At 38.4% G+C, this 14583-nt stretch overlaps 1 protein-coding gene across 1 annotated transcript in view; it reads right to left on the bottom strand.

Annotated features, from left to right (window-relative positions):
- Positions 1–14583, bottom strand: part of ENOX1 (ecto-NOX disulfide-thiol exchanger 1) — a 391653-nt gene that overhangs the window by 66631 nt on the left and 310439 nt on the right. Inside the window, exons 10-11 of the mRNA XM_068424932.1 lie at positions 4443–4549; positions 1060–1177 (exon numbers count right to left, since the gene is read on the bottom strand). Of these exons, the coding sequence (XP_068281033.1) occupies positions 1060–1177; positions 4443–4549 (225 nt within the window). The remainder of the gene's footprint in view (positions 1–1059; positions 1178–4442; positions 4550–14583) is intronic.

The raw sequence follows: 14583 nt of genomic DNA on the forward strand, positions 1-14583 counted from the left end.
GATACTCCTTCCTTCTGTCTTTACTTCTGGAGTCATTTGACCTCACACAGCATCTTGTCACAGGAGTCAAAGAGCTCTTCTCTATGGAAGCTTGAATTCACACTTTTTTGCAGGCATTCAAAGACTTGAAAGCACTGAATGGATGAAATTCTTTACTTTCTTAATATGGTACCTGTATGCAAAGGCCTAGATCAAAATTATCCTCATCATCAGACTCTCAGTTTCTTTCCATATTACTCCCTCCTTCTTTACCTTCCTTAAAGGTCACTGCTGGCTGGTAGTTCCCAGTCATACTTTGGCTTCAGTCTCTGTAAATTTTCTTTCTGAAGATGAGTGTCTAGACAGGCAAACCCTTGTTAGCTACTCACAACTTTATTAGCCAATGTCAAGAAATAAAGCAAAGGGTCCATCCAGGTCATGTTACCAGTCAGCAATTCAGGCAGCTTCTGAGCCACCTCTTGGAGTGTCCACCCTGGACAGAAGAGTATTTGTAGAAGGCTGAAAAAGTTGCTCTTCTTTCCACATATTACAAGCACCCTTGTTCTTTCTTTCATGATAGCCATCTAACAAGAGCCAAGTTAATGCAGTATACAGTACCATATTGTGAAATATGTACCCTTCCTTAAAAGTTAATTCCACAAAATACACAGATAAACAGTATAGTGTATTTGTTAGAGAGCTTATACATCACTATGTATTTGTTGAAAAGAAAGGTAAGGTTTAGAGAATACTGACTGAAAAATAACTTCAACTGGTCTCATAAGACAATGTTACAACCATGAAATGAAAGACTGTTATGCTAGACAGCACAGAGCATGCTAAAGAAACATAACAGTTCCAGCCAAGGACAGAAGTGGAGAATTTTCATCATTATAGACCGTAGCAGGTGACAGACACCTCCTAGAGACAGCTTGCATCATTCATTTATGAGGGTTTAAAATAAGATATTGACTTATATAATCATCTGTTAACATGTCACTACTCATATGTAGGATTTTGTTTGCTTTCAAAAAAACAACAGTTGTATATACTTGACATTATAGAGGGATTTGGCTTTACCTGAATCATCTACTCTCAGCTTTTTGCTGGGATTGTCACCACTGTCATCATCGGACATTTCCATCTCCTCTTCCCGGCGGATTCCCATGAGCTGTTCACTGTGAGCATTTCGGAGCTCCTAAAACCCAAAATGACCTTTTGTCAGTATTAACTTCCATAAAGTAATTATGTATTATTTAGTATCTGTTTTTAATACTGCTCTGATTTTAATTATACATCATTTATCATTGTTATCATATTTATTTGTATATGAATATTTATAACAGTAGCACAGGGCATTCTTCCTGTGAAAGAACAGAGTTTATCAAAGGTAACACTCAGGGAAAACAAGAGAGAAAGTGAGTCTCCACGTCGAGCGATCTTTAGTTCTACTAAACATAGCAGAATGCTTTAACAGCAGGGATAATGCTTAAAATTGTGTATAAAGAAGACTGATAAACAGATTGTCAGCCTGCTTAAGGTATAGGTAATTCTTGCTTCTCTCTGCTACTTGAAGTAGGATTCATCTGGCCAAGTGTAGGTGTCTCCATTAAACAAAGTCATATTAACTATACCCTAAAAGTGCCTCATTCTCTCTGCTGATGGTAAAGGGAGCCAAGGGCAGCTAGTGCAGATGGAGTGCTCTGTATTGTAGGTGCCTAATGCTGGGCAAAGGAATCTCACCCTCTGTACCTACGCCGAATAACGCTGTCCTGAAAAATCTCTCCATCTTGACCCAAAACGAGTGCCAGCGCAGACAGCCCGGTTTCTGGGTGACCACCGCAAGGGCAGGCAGGGAGCCTGGACACATGTCACTAGGAAAATGATCAGCAGGCATGCAGGCTTTGTGGGAGTCTAGACAGTCTTTGTTCTGTGTAGAAAAGCCAGCACGGGTGTAGCGGCTGGCTTTTTAATGGCAGCGCTGAGAAGATTGAGAGGACTCTATTTTGTCCTAATAATCCTGTCAGGTGTAACACGGGGATGCTGCACCGTGATTAGTGTAGGCCTTTTCAGCCCGCAGACAGCTAATTTTTCTGCCGACAAAGAGCCTAATTCCCAAAGAGGTGGTTTGAAATCTTTGAAACAAGGAAGAGTTGTGTGGAAGGAGGAGGGCATTGAGGAGTCTGACCACTGCTGTGTGCAATTAACAATAAGCTGTCAGAGAGGGACTGGGTGAAAAAAGGGAAGGCGTTTCCCTTGAGCTTTACCCTTGGTTCATCACCAGATCTCAAATATTCTGATAAATGTTTATGTGTCCATTAATCCCAGCAAAGGCAAGGAGGCTAATTAGTGGGCGTTTTACACAAGAAGAATTTCAAATTTAAAAAAAAATGATTAAAAAGGTATATTGTCAACCAGTGTCTCATGCAATTAGAGGCACCTCTGGAAGAAATTAGCAAGCCATTTCTTAATTCCTTCTTGGAAAAGGCTACCTGCACTTTTTTCCTAGGGAAATATACTGTATATATGAACAGATATCAGCTTACGTTTACTCCCTCTTTAGGGGATAAACGTCCTTGATGCATCAATGTCTACATTATCAGCAAAGCCAATAAACTTCCACAGAGAATGTCTACGTGCATGAATGTTTGCTTTGGGTTTAGGTTTCTAGCAAAGCTTTTTTAAATTCAGAAAAAAAGGGAAGATGATCAGGTAATTAAACAAATTACCAGATAATGTCATGGTTAGAAAATATGATTTAAATCAAAGATACCATTTGGTACATCTCCATTATATTTCACATCTGAAAAGCAGGCATTTCTAAAATACATTTGTTCAGCAAGAGCCTTCACATATTTTTGAATTGTTTTTGTTGCCCTTTTCTCAGGAAAACGAAAGGCAATAATATTTGAAAAAGCAAGTAGCGAATTAACATTTCTGGCAAGTCCAACTCTAAGTCATTTCAGTTTATTAAAGATTTAGAAGACAGCAAATGAATGACACACCACATCCCTATACAGAAAGTTAGTTTTAGAAGGGATGGTCTTAATACAATTGAAATAACCTACTAGCAAATCATATTTGCATACTTCTCTAAAAGATAAAACAAACATCAATCCCCAACTTCCCAACTTTCAATTAAACAAAGGCTTTATCCACTACTTAAACAAAATATTTGTGAACAAAATGCAAAATACAGTTTGTACCAACAAATTAGGCTAACATTTTAAGTGTCCCATTATTGTCAAGTTATTTGGTATTCACCATAATAGCACTGATAATAAAGAATTCATTTGGTATTCATGTGGATGTTACATTTAGTGCCATTGGTATTCAACTGTAATTTAGCACTAGTTAATGGGCACTTAAAACGTTATCCAAATGATTTATATCACAGCACTTTAGTATTTCTCAAACTAAGTGTACAACAACTTATTTTATAAGTGTACTACAAAATAATTAAATAAGTGCACCTTACCTTCTAAAGTTTTTATTCTGAGACAGAGAAAAATCATTTAGAGGACTGTGATACTAACAACCAATATTCTGTACTACATGAAGGTAAACCAAGTGTATGTAAGTTGCTCATATTAAAAAAAAAAGGAAGAAGAAAGAAAGAAAACAAAGACAGTGGTACTTACTTTTTAAAATACAGGCTCATAGCGTATATACTGAATTAAAAACGAAAGCTGGATGACCAAAACACAGGATGAGGTCTAGTGCTTCCTTTGCTGCCACTTGCAGCAAGGAGAGTTAGAATCCCATTTCCTCTGCTCATGCTTATGACAGTCACACATACATGGTCCCACTTTGCTAACTCTGTGTGGTAGTATGATTACATTTATATTGGTTTTTTTGAAAGCATAATATTTAGAATCAATACAAGTGATGTACCTACTTTTTCAAAGATAAACATAAAACAAATGGGAAGGAGTATGTCATAATTCTGGACTTAATATGCTTAAGTCATTACTTAGGAAAGAAATTACCTATTTTATTTTCAGGCAAAGTCATCTTATAATGATCATATGATGGCACAACAAGAAAAAAAAATCTGTGCTACAGAATACTTCTTTTAAAAACAGATCACGATGACTCCTAAAAAGATATTTTTCAGAAATAATTCTTAATTCTATCCTTAGTTGAAAATATCATTCCTAATTTCACTACTTCAGTTCATTATTTTAGATAGTAAACATAATCCTCCAATGATTTCCCAAATGTTGCATGAAAAATAAGAACACATTGCTCTCTGTCTTAGTGTTACTTAATGACTGTTATCATAATGAGAGCAATGGGAGCAATTCATACTGTAGATGAGACTGTATAACGGCCAGTTGATTAACAGCTAAAATAGTAGCCATAAATATTGCTGAATACACTACGTCCAGCTACAATCACACTCGTTCTGTGTCAATCCAGCTGTGAGATGATGGATAGAAAGTAATAATAAAATCACCAACCTCAGAATGCTTTCGCCAAATGTCTATGTTCTTTCGCTGGGCTTTCGAGAAATGGTCCCAAGCTTTTTGTCTGGTAGAAGCGTTGAAAACGGCGACAATCTGCTCAACTTTGGTGAACAAGGAAGTCAAACAAGACAAGCAATTTATGTTGTGATCACTATAGAGAAGCAAAGCAAAGACACTAGGAGTCTATGGATGATGTCATTACTGAAACAACATCATCAATATCCATCCAATGATGTGTCTTTTGTACTTACATTTTATCAATGTTGGAGATGTCTCCCTTCAAGTCTGTCTCCATAACTTTAGTCTACACAACTTACAGCTATGTACTAAAAACCACGCATGCAGTTGCTTCCCAGTGACGCGTGCTACAACTCTTTGCGCAGCCATGTGCCTTTGTGCGTGTGGCTATAGGTGTGTGACTACAGAAATGACACTTGAGGCATAAACCTGATGCATGTTCCCCTGTGGCAGCTGTGTACAGATGAGCAGGCTCTACAAATGAAAGCGTGAAAGACAAGCAGGCTCTGCTTTGAAGGGTGACTATCTGATAGTGGGAATTTGTCGGCAGATGGGAAGGGCTAAGCCATACAATAATGCTGTACTCTGTAGCTGCAGCTGCTACTTCTCTTTTATTTAATATAAATGGGCTCACCTCTGGTAGATCATTCTATCCTGTAACCATGGCCTACGTATGTTTATGCATATGAGCAGTCACATTTTTTATGCATATAAGATGAAGAAGAGATGTGAAATGGGCTTCCTTCATTCAACTCTAATGAATTAGGTCTGAAGTGAGACATCAATATTTAGGACAATTATCTAGGATAATTATGATCCTTAAGTTTTCAGCTACTTGTTCAACCTAAATCAGAACCTTTTCTCCCAACACTCTTTTCTCTCTCTTCGCATCAGTTACAAGCAACATTGTCCTTCTACAACAGTGACCCTCCTAGAAACAACCTGGCCAAGATGTAAGTTGCTTTGATCCCAGCACAGTTAACTGAAGGACAACCAAGAAATCCAGATTTTCTACAAATGATCTGGGCTGTGTTCCTGAGTGAGCAGTGGTGCTGACCTATGAACTCAAACTGAAAAATGTTTCAACTCTTTGACAAGGTTCTCGGCTATTCATCTCTTTTGATTCCTGGGCCGAAACGATGTCCACTGTTCTGTAAATCTGCAGTTTCCAGCACCTTCCTCCTCCCTCTTTCATTGAGAAATGGTGGCAGGAGTGCTGGAATGCCCTCTGATCTGGTCTCTCCTCGAGTTGATTAACGGCTGCTCTCCTTCTCCATTCAAGTCACAGATGTGGAGGATCTTATTATACATAACAACATGTTTTTCCTAAAATGCTGAGCTCGCCTAGTCAGTCAGTTATGTGTCTTTCACCTCTATATCTGAAAGCTAAACTCATTCACCTGAATAGGAGCACAGTTCTTCTATTCCCTTTTTTACGACTGTTGCAGGCTGCTTTCAGATTCAGAAAGACTACAACATTTTGAATCACATTGGAAGATTTTCTTTGCAATTATCAGGGCTGGTTAATTAACTTCTAAAGCCATAGAAAAAAAATGTAACTTTTAAAATTAATACTTCAATGTTGTTTATACTAAAGCTACTCATACGTAGTTTATACTAAAGCCTCAAAACTACTGCGATGATCCGATCCATTTGTGATCCGTTCAAGTTTTAAAAGCAAATGTGATAATTTCAGCCTATTAGAACTTGCTTGGAGTTAAGGGTGGATGTACCAAGGAGGTTATGCTGTGTATATTTATTCAATTAAATTGAAAAGAATGAAAATGCTAAAGCACTCTATTATTATGTGTACAGAAACTGAGGCTAGAATTTAATTACTATTGTTGTGTTGATGACCCAGGTGCTCAGAAAATCTTGTTTAATTAACAATCTGTTTTTAGTTTGCAAGTGGAAATTCAAGTAGAAAAGATTCATAAAGATATGAGGAAGAGCTGGTCTACCATTTTCCACTAATAGGTATTAATAAGATCATCTGAATTTTGAAAAACATTTGAACTTTAAAGTGTTTAATTTCCATTCTGTGAACAGATGCTAAGATTTATCAAAAGTCATTATCTGATCATTTCAGAAACTCTCCTCAATGGAAACACAAGCTAGGAAGATGTCAAAGAGTTTTTCTTGCATAACTGCAGTAGACAAAGCGAGGAGAAAAAGGATCTCCACTTACCTAACTTTCAGGCATTAAAAAAACTAAAGGAGGTAGGATACTATGAGTACTATATGCTAAAAATAAAGACATTTAAAGAAACTTTATGCAATGGGCAGCTAGGGATAATAAAAGAAAGGAAATGCAGAGGAAAGTATTAAATTAGTACATATCAAAGACCAACATCCCACTACTCTGTATTCAAATAAAGTGTCAATGTACATACAGCAATTTCAATATACACAGCAATCTAGGCTATGAAGTGTTACAAACACCCACAGGTAACACCCAGCATAAAAGGTTTCCAAGCATTACATTAGAGCTAAACAGCAGCCAAGGCCATGGTTTGACAGTACAGGTAAGTGGCTTCACATCTTTTTGTACTGCATCAAAATCCTGCAGTCGTGTGTTATGAGATGGCAATCCAATATAAATCCGTTCTGCCGGTTCACATTTGTATGTAGGTTAATTCATTTTGCATCAAGATTCATTTGTTCTCCCACAGACACCCTGGAAACCTAAAGCTGGCATAACTCCTGCTCTCTGGCTAATTGGTAGACAAGAGATAATGTACCCAACCCTGATCAGGATCAAAGTTGTATGGGTAAATGATCCAGCCACACACAGCCCATAAGGATGGTATATTCATCCCTAAGGGGAAGCCAGAAGAGTTTATATCATCTGAGAAACTCTCCAGTTAACTCACTTTTCCTCCTCATATGGGTAAGATTTGGCCAAAGAGAGGCCCCAGATTTTGGGCTGGTATCTGTAGAATCTGAGTGAAACTGTTGCTCCCAGTCTCACTGCTGACCATAGTTTTCAGACTATTTCCTGAGCTCCAGAAAGAAATTTCCAAAATGAAATAACAGATCATACCTATCTTCCTAAGGCACCTTGAACTCTAGGATGCACTGCACTGTCAACTGTGACTGGTAAGTAGAATTATTAAGTAACATGAAATATTCATTGTCAAACATCTGTTGGTAAGTTCCATGCTATATCAAATTTTCATTGACCATATACAAAGCTGTTTCCTTACTAAACTAGGGTTTAAAAAAACACATTGTTCTGGAATGGTCCATACATTGTCATTGTTTTTCCTATCAATATAATTTACAGGATGCAAATAATTGCATCTTTCTTAACAACTTATTCTGCAGCTGGTAATTTATGTGGCATGTTTCAGACAAAGGATTATTATCGAATTGTTTTTCTGCTGAGTTATTAATAACTAAAAAGACCCAAACAACTAAGCCTAGAGTGATATGCAAGTGTCAATGTTTAACAAATGCAGCGTAACTACAATACACTTTATTAGAGGTGCCAGCTCATAGTAAGCATATTAAACGAAAGTTTAAACTTCAGTTTCTGTTGCCATAAAACATGCTACCAGAATAGGGTATTGTTATCAAGTATAAATGTAAAAACAACCAGAAAAACTAGGAACAACAACAACAAACCCTTAAACGATGCCTGCAGAAGTTGCATACAAGATTGGATGAAAGCGAAAACTAGAATTATCTCCATGGCAGGAGAATATTTGACACGGGATATTTGAAAATTATACTAACAGAGAAGGGCAGAAATAAATGAGAACCAAAGTATAGTCTCATCTGTACATTAAGAGGTAGAGAGAACACTTTTACCCTCCATTACATTTATCAAGCAGGCTATTTGAGTGAAGTCTGAAATTTCTCTGTGGGTTCAGGAGACAATGAGTAGTCAATTTTTGCTTTGCTTATTATGCTATCAGCTGCCATGCATACATGATTATTTTTAATTTCTTGCATGCAATAATAAGGAACATCAGCAAACAAATGTTTTATAATGCCTTAGGATAAAAAAGAAACAAAACAGAAATCGAAACACAATGTGTTAAAATAAAAACAGAAGTCGTCACTGGCAGATAAAATAACCAGATTTAATGTAGAATTTCACTCCAAATTCCACCAATTAGGGATACAGGATGAAAAGGGCTTTTCACTACGTTACTGTAAGTGCAAGAGTAGAATATATGGCAATTTAGCAGAGAAAAATTCTGTAAGAGCACGACAGTTGACATGCAGGGTAAAAGAAAAATTCCACCCATAAAATTACAGTGTAAAGGAAACTGTTACAGTAAATGTATAACATGCTTTTCAAATATAGATTCATAGCACAGGGAGGATATAGAGTTGGTGTGGTTTGGGTCAGAAGCCTTGGTGCTGAATTCTGGGTAAGCTGGAGTCTGCCAATCGATTTGGCTCCAAGCCAAGGCTAGATGCTGTAAGTGAATGTAGTCAAGGCTAGATGCTGTAAGTGAATGAATTAGAGTCTCCAGGTCAGTTTTGGATAGGAAAGAGAATATTTTTGGGAACAGTCCTGAAAGGCATTTGGTGATGTACTGAACAGATCTTAGCATTAAGTCCAAGGCTAAAATTGCATGTAGGCGAATGACGTGACATCAATAAGAGAAATGGTAGATAGATTGCAGAGTAATGGAAGAAACATTTTTTTTTTAATTAATTGGGACCAAACACTCAGTCTTTTGGTTATGATACTGCTTACTTTCAGAAAAGAATTTGCCTTTCACACATTTCAGCTGAAAACCTGCAGCCCCTCCCTGTTACCCAATTCACATGCCACAGAGGGAGAAACAGACGCAATTGTCATTGACTGGCAGAGGAGGAAAACATAAAAGTTGGAAATACCACCCTGGAGAAGACTGCAGATAATGCAATGGATGGGTCCTAAAGAGAAGCATGCCACTACGCATCAGCTGCATACGTAAGTGAATGCCATTATAGATTTCTGTAATGAAGACATAGAATTTGACAGCTGTGCAAAATGACTCGTCTGCCACAAATAAATGGCATCCTTGTTTTGTTTTGGTTTTCTTTTTTTTTTTTTTTTTTCTGGGGTGGGGTTTGTGTTTGTTTTTTTTTAATTAAAACAAAAAAAGAACAGGAAAAAATCCATGGGTATCAAAAAGAAGGTGAATCATGACTGCAACTGCCTCAGAGAAGAGGAGGCTACTGTTTGGTATGCTTGCTGCCTGGGTGGCTGTAGGTTCCTTAAGACATAGTCTTAAGACATGGCATGATAAAGGAGAAAGCCACAGGACTTCTCTATTATATCCCCAAATTCCACCTTTCTTGGACAGACCAAGAGAATGGTGCCTCCAGTGATTTATCTCCCAAATAGTTTTGTGGTATGGGAAGTCAGCTTGCAAGGCTTCCATTCCTCAACTTGCCCTGCTGCCAACAACTACATCTGTACTAGCAATCAAAACCAGCCAGGGAACATTCTCGTTCCCCGAAACCAACTGGCACAACATGCTGAGTGTCCCTGCAGCAGTAATCCTTCTCTCTCCCCAAAAAGATGCTTTTGGAGAAACTACTTGGCCTGCACCAAATCCTAAACTGTACCCACATTGTGTGGGAAAATGCTATGTGGCCCAGAGAGACAACTTTCTTACGGCTGAACATTATGGACAAGCCTGCCCTAACTCAGCTTAACTTACTCCGATAGACAGAGTCAGCGGGGTCACCTTTTACTAGCAGCCTCGCCTTTTCTGCTCTCATCCTGACGCAGGGGTCTCGGTGTTGCAGAGAGCCATTACAAGGCTTACCAGAGGAAGAAGGATGTTTTCCTCTTCTGTCTACCCTGTCTCACCTACCTGAATACTAGAAAGAATGAGAAACAAGTCTAAGTGTCCTCTCTCTAAATTACACTATATTATTTCTGAAATTCCCTTTACTCGGACCTACAGTGTTTGAGACCACAAGGAGGTTTGTCTGGGTTGATGGTTGATTCCCCTTCCTCTTCCATCTGACTCGGACTGGTCCTAGTCGAAGTGCTTGCATGGGTTATTAAGAGGCTGAGTGAATGTCAGTGGTCTACACCTGAGTGACCCAGGAAGAAATATTTTTTCATAATACATAAGCAGATTCCTCAACATAGATGAAAGACAAAATAAAAAATACTTATACCACAGCACAAATCATAATCTATGGTCTTGTAAAAACATTGAACCTCAGTGTCAGCAGCTGTGTTTTCCTTTCTTTTTCTTTCAGTTAAGAGACCCAGTGAGGAAGAGTGAAAGAAGGAGCATTATGGGGATACCGAAAATGCTCCATTTTCAGGATTTATACTGAAACCTACACAGTAACTTGTCTGAGGTATGTATACCAACAATTAATACTTCTGGAAATGGAAGAACACTCCTTGTAAAACTTCGAAATAAAAAAAAATACACTCTGATTAAAGAGAGCCCAGTTTGCCCTGCAAGGTATTGCTAGAAAATCTGTCTACAAAATAAGCTTTGAAAATCTTTTAGGTTGTGAAACGTGGTTTAATTTACAACAAAGAAACTGACAGCTTGGTGTAACAGCAAGTGCTGGCGCTGTGCCATGTGATAAATCACTTGGACTCAACAAGACCACTTCACCTCCATGTCATTTCTGAACAAACAGGAACCTGACATCGGGCCAGCACAACACAGTAGGGCAGGTACAAATGTACAGTACCTGCTCTTTTAATGCCAATATAATGTCTTATATTACAGAACAGACTTTATGGACCTTGTGTTGACATCCAGAAACAAACCTAAAAAAAACCCTCATGCAACTCCCCCACCTCACTAACTCAAAGAAAGATTAAGTGAATGCTGGTTTCTTCATCAGCTTGATTACATTATAAGCCACCCCCAATGCACTGCATTTAACCAGCTGTTCTCATTGTTATTTATGGTTAAGCGGACCTTTTTTCAGTTCTCAGTTTTAAAAATAGCAGAAGTAGGAACAACTATTTTTGTAAGCCTCTCCAAAAAAAGAACCTCAAGGGAACTCTGAGATAAAGGAACATCATAAAAGTGACTGAACTCTGGTTCAGGTCCTGTTAAGTGAAGGGCCTCTTTCTAAGTAATAATTGTCCAGGGATCTTGCAGATTAGAATGTTCGTAGGAGACCAAGAGGGCTATATTTGTTTGGGGCATAATATGGTTTCCTTTGCTGAAGAAAAAGAATAGAGAGGTGGATGAGGAGGCTTCAACAGCCACAGCCTCTTCCAGCAATCAAACCAAAAAATGGTCTCATATATCTTAGGTGGGAACATTTACTTCTCCATTTGTTGCCATACCTTATGTTCCCCTGCTGGCCGTGACTCGCCCCTTCTCTTTGTTTACTGCGTCCAGTCTCATCTTCTGTATTTCTGTTCCCTTTTTCTGTGTGCATCCATCTTTCCCTCCCACATTGTCTATCCCTTTCCAAAACTCTTTCTGCCCCTATAACATCTCTATCATCATCACAAACTACACCATTTGGGACAAATCCAGTGATCTGACATGAAACAAGACTAGTGCCTACTGAAGGGAATAAGTATTTCAACCAGTCATAGTTGCATAGGGTTATTCATATTCATATTTACAAGGTTTATTCATTCACTTATAAGAAGCCTAAGAGTTTTAGATGTGAAAGCCACATGACGTGTGCACAGCCAACTCAGAAAGCCTTTTGGGTGAAACCTCCATCTTTCCTTCCTTGCTCCAATGCCATACTCTCTTCCCTTATTGTTCCTTTCCATACAACATTTACAGTTTGTTTCTATGAAGCATTAGGCCCTTACCTCCAACCCTACTCAGCAAGGCAGCTCTAAATCAAGCACATATTTCCATGTGATTCAAGCACATCCTTCTTTGCTTTGAACCTTGCTTCATCATGTAGGAGATCCTGCAGGATCCAAGCAAGTGGCATGAGTTGTCAAAATGGGGCCTTAGACTGAAATCTCTTGGGAGGTAGTGCTTTTATTTTGCTATAAAACACTGTGGATATTTAATGGCCTACATTAAAAAAAGAAAAAGTCTTAAAAAAAAAACAGGAGAAGAGCTTCTGTTGAAATTCTGGCCACACTTAAATCGATACCAAGATTCCTATTGACTAGGTGGAATGAAGGCTACAGACAATGGAAGGAATGAAGAAATTCAAAGAAAATGAAACACAAAGGAATACGCTATCTGAAACACTACAGGTTGCAACCACAAAGGGTTATACTGCCAGAACGTGGGGAGGTATTATAAGAATGCAAGGTAAAACAGAAATGGAATCTTTCATCTCTATTCTCTGCCACTGCCACAGCATCCTGGATAGAAATGCTTTTGAGAACAAGTGTACAAGAGACGGAAAATGGGAGGACAAGTAAAGAAGAACAGAGATACCCAGCTGAGCTTTACTGGACAAATTATCAGCGCAGAAGCAAGCAAAGACTGCACCGACTAAATGAGCTAATCAAAAGGGACTGGATGGATTATGGAGGTTATTTTGTATTTAATTTTTTTTTTAAGGAATACATCAAGGTAGAAGGTAGTAGTGGCAACTAATGACATGAATGATTAATGTTTTTATTTGTATTATAATGGCATTCTATGACACCAACTGAGATCTGGGCTGCACTGTAAAAACACATTATATGACTCAATCTTTCACAAAGAGCTTAATGATGACCTAAAAATTGCACATAAAGTAAGCTCATATTTTTGAATTAGTCACTGGCAAAAGAAAGAAAGACTATAAGACCGGACAATTAAAGATCAGGAAAATCCTTTTAAAAGTTGTTATTAATGCAGAGCAATTGAAAGAATACTTGTAAAGCATGAATGTATATAAAAAGTCTGACTGCTAAGAGAATTTCAACCAGCATGCTTTCAATACCTGGCTTCATTTTTAGTACTAAGAGAATATACTAAAAAGTGGAAGGATTATTAGGAAAAAGGACTGCAGTATGGAATTTAAAGCAAATCAGATAAGATGGTGATTTTAGTAATCATCATATCAATGCAAATTCTACCTTTTCTAAAGTAACAGAGCAACTTTTGAAGTGAACCTGTAATGAGAAAACCAAAACTGATACCAATCCTTTCTGAAAAAAGATCAAAAAGGATTTTTAACATTTTTTCTTCCTTTTTTTTTTAATATTAAAAATTCAGATTCTATCTGTGAAGGCACTGATAATATTAAAACAGATTAAATCATATCCAGAGAGATCAGAGAATGAAAATGAACAAACCAGGAGAGAAAAGAATTTTATTCAGTCTGTTGAGAATGCATTTCCCTTCAGAATTATTTAACTTCAATTTACTTTGGGGGGGAGAGGGTGGGGAGGAGGGAAATTTAATCAGATACCTACCAGCTATTTGAAAATAAGTCAGAGTACACTAATGCACCAGTAAAGTCCTTCAGTAGGAAAGGAGGAAAAACTCAAGGTGACAATCCTGACCTTCCCATGGTGAGCGGAAATACAGTCTTCTCCCTAAACCTTTGATTCTTCTTAACAAATAGCCCTACTGAATCAGCTCAAAGGTATATCCTGTGTCATGAATAAAATGGCTAAGGATGCTTAGCAACAAGCTAAGCAGGTAAACTGCATACACTCACAATTCCATGTTTCTTTGGTTTCAGAATCACAGAATCAATCAGGTTGGAAGAGACCTCTGGGATCATCGAGTCCAACCGTTGCCCTGACACCACCATGTCAACTAGACCATGGCACTAAGTGCCACGTCCAGTCTTTTCTTAAACACATCCAGAGATGGTGACTCCACCACCTCCCTGGGCAGCCCGTTCCAATGTCTAATGACCCTTCCTGAGAAGAAATTCTTCCTAATGTCCAACCTGAACCTCCCCTGGTAAAGCTTGAGGCTATGTCCTCTTGTCCTAGTGCTAGTTGCCTGGGAGAAGAGGCCAACTCCCACTCCACTACAACCTCCCTTCAGGTAGTTGTAGACTGCAATAAGGTCACCTCTGAGCCTCCTCTTCTCCAGGCTAAATAACCCCCGCTCCCTCATCTGTTCCTCATAGGTCATACCCTCCAGACCCTTCACCAGCTTGGTCACCCTCCTCTGGACTCGCTCCAACACCTCAACATCTTTCTGGAAGTGCGGGGCCCAGAACTGGACACAGTATTCAAGGTGCGGCC

This window comes from Nyctibius grandis, chromosome 2 (assembly GCF_013368605.1).
Source record: "Nyctibius grandis isolate bNycGra1 chromosome 2, bNycGra1.pri, whole genome shotgun sequence".
Classification (NCBI taxonomy): Eukaryota; Metazoa; Chordata; class Aves; order Nyctibiiformes; family Nyctibiidae; genus Nyctibius; species Nyctibius grandis.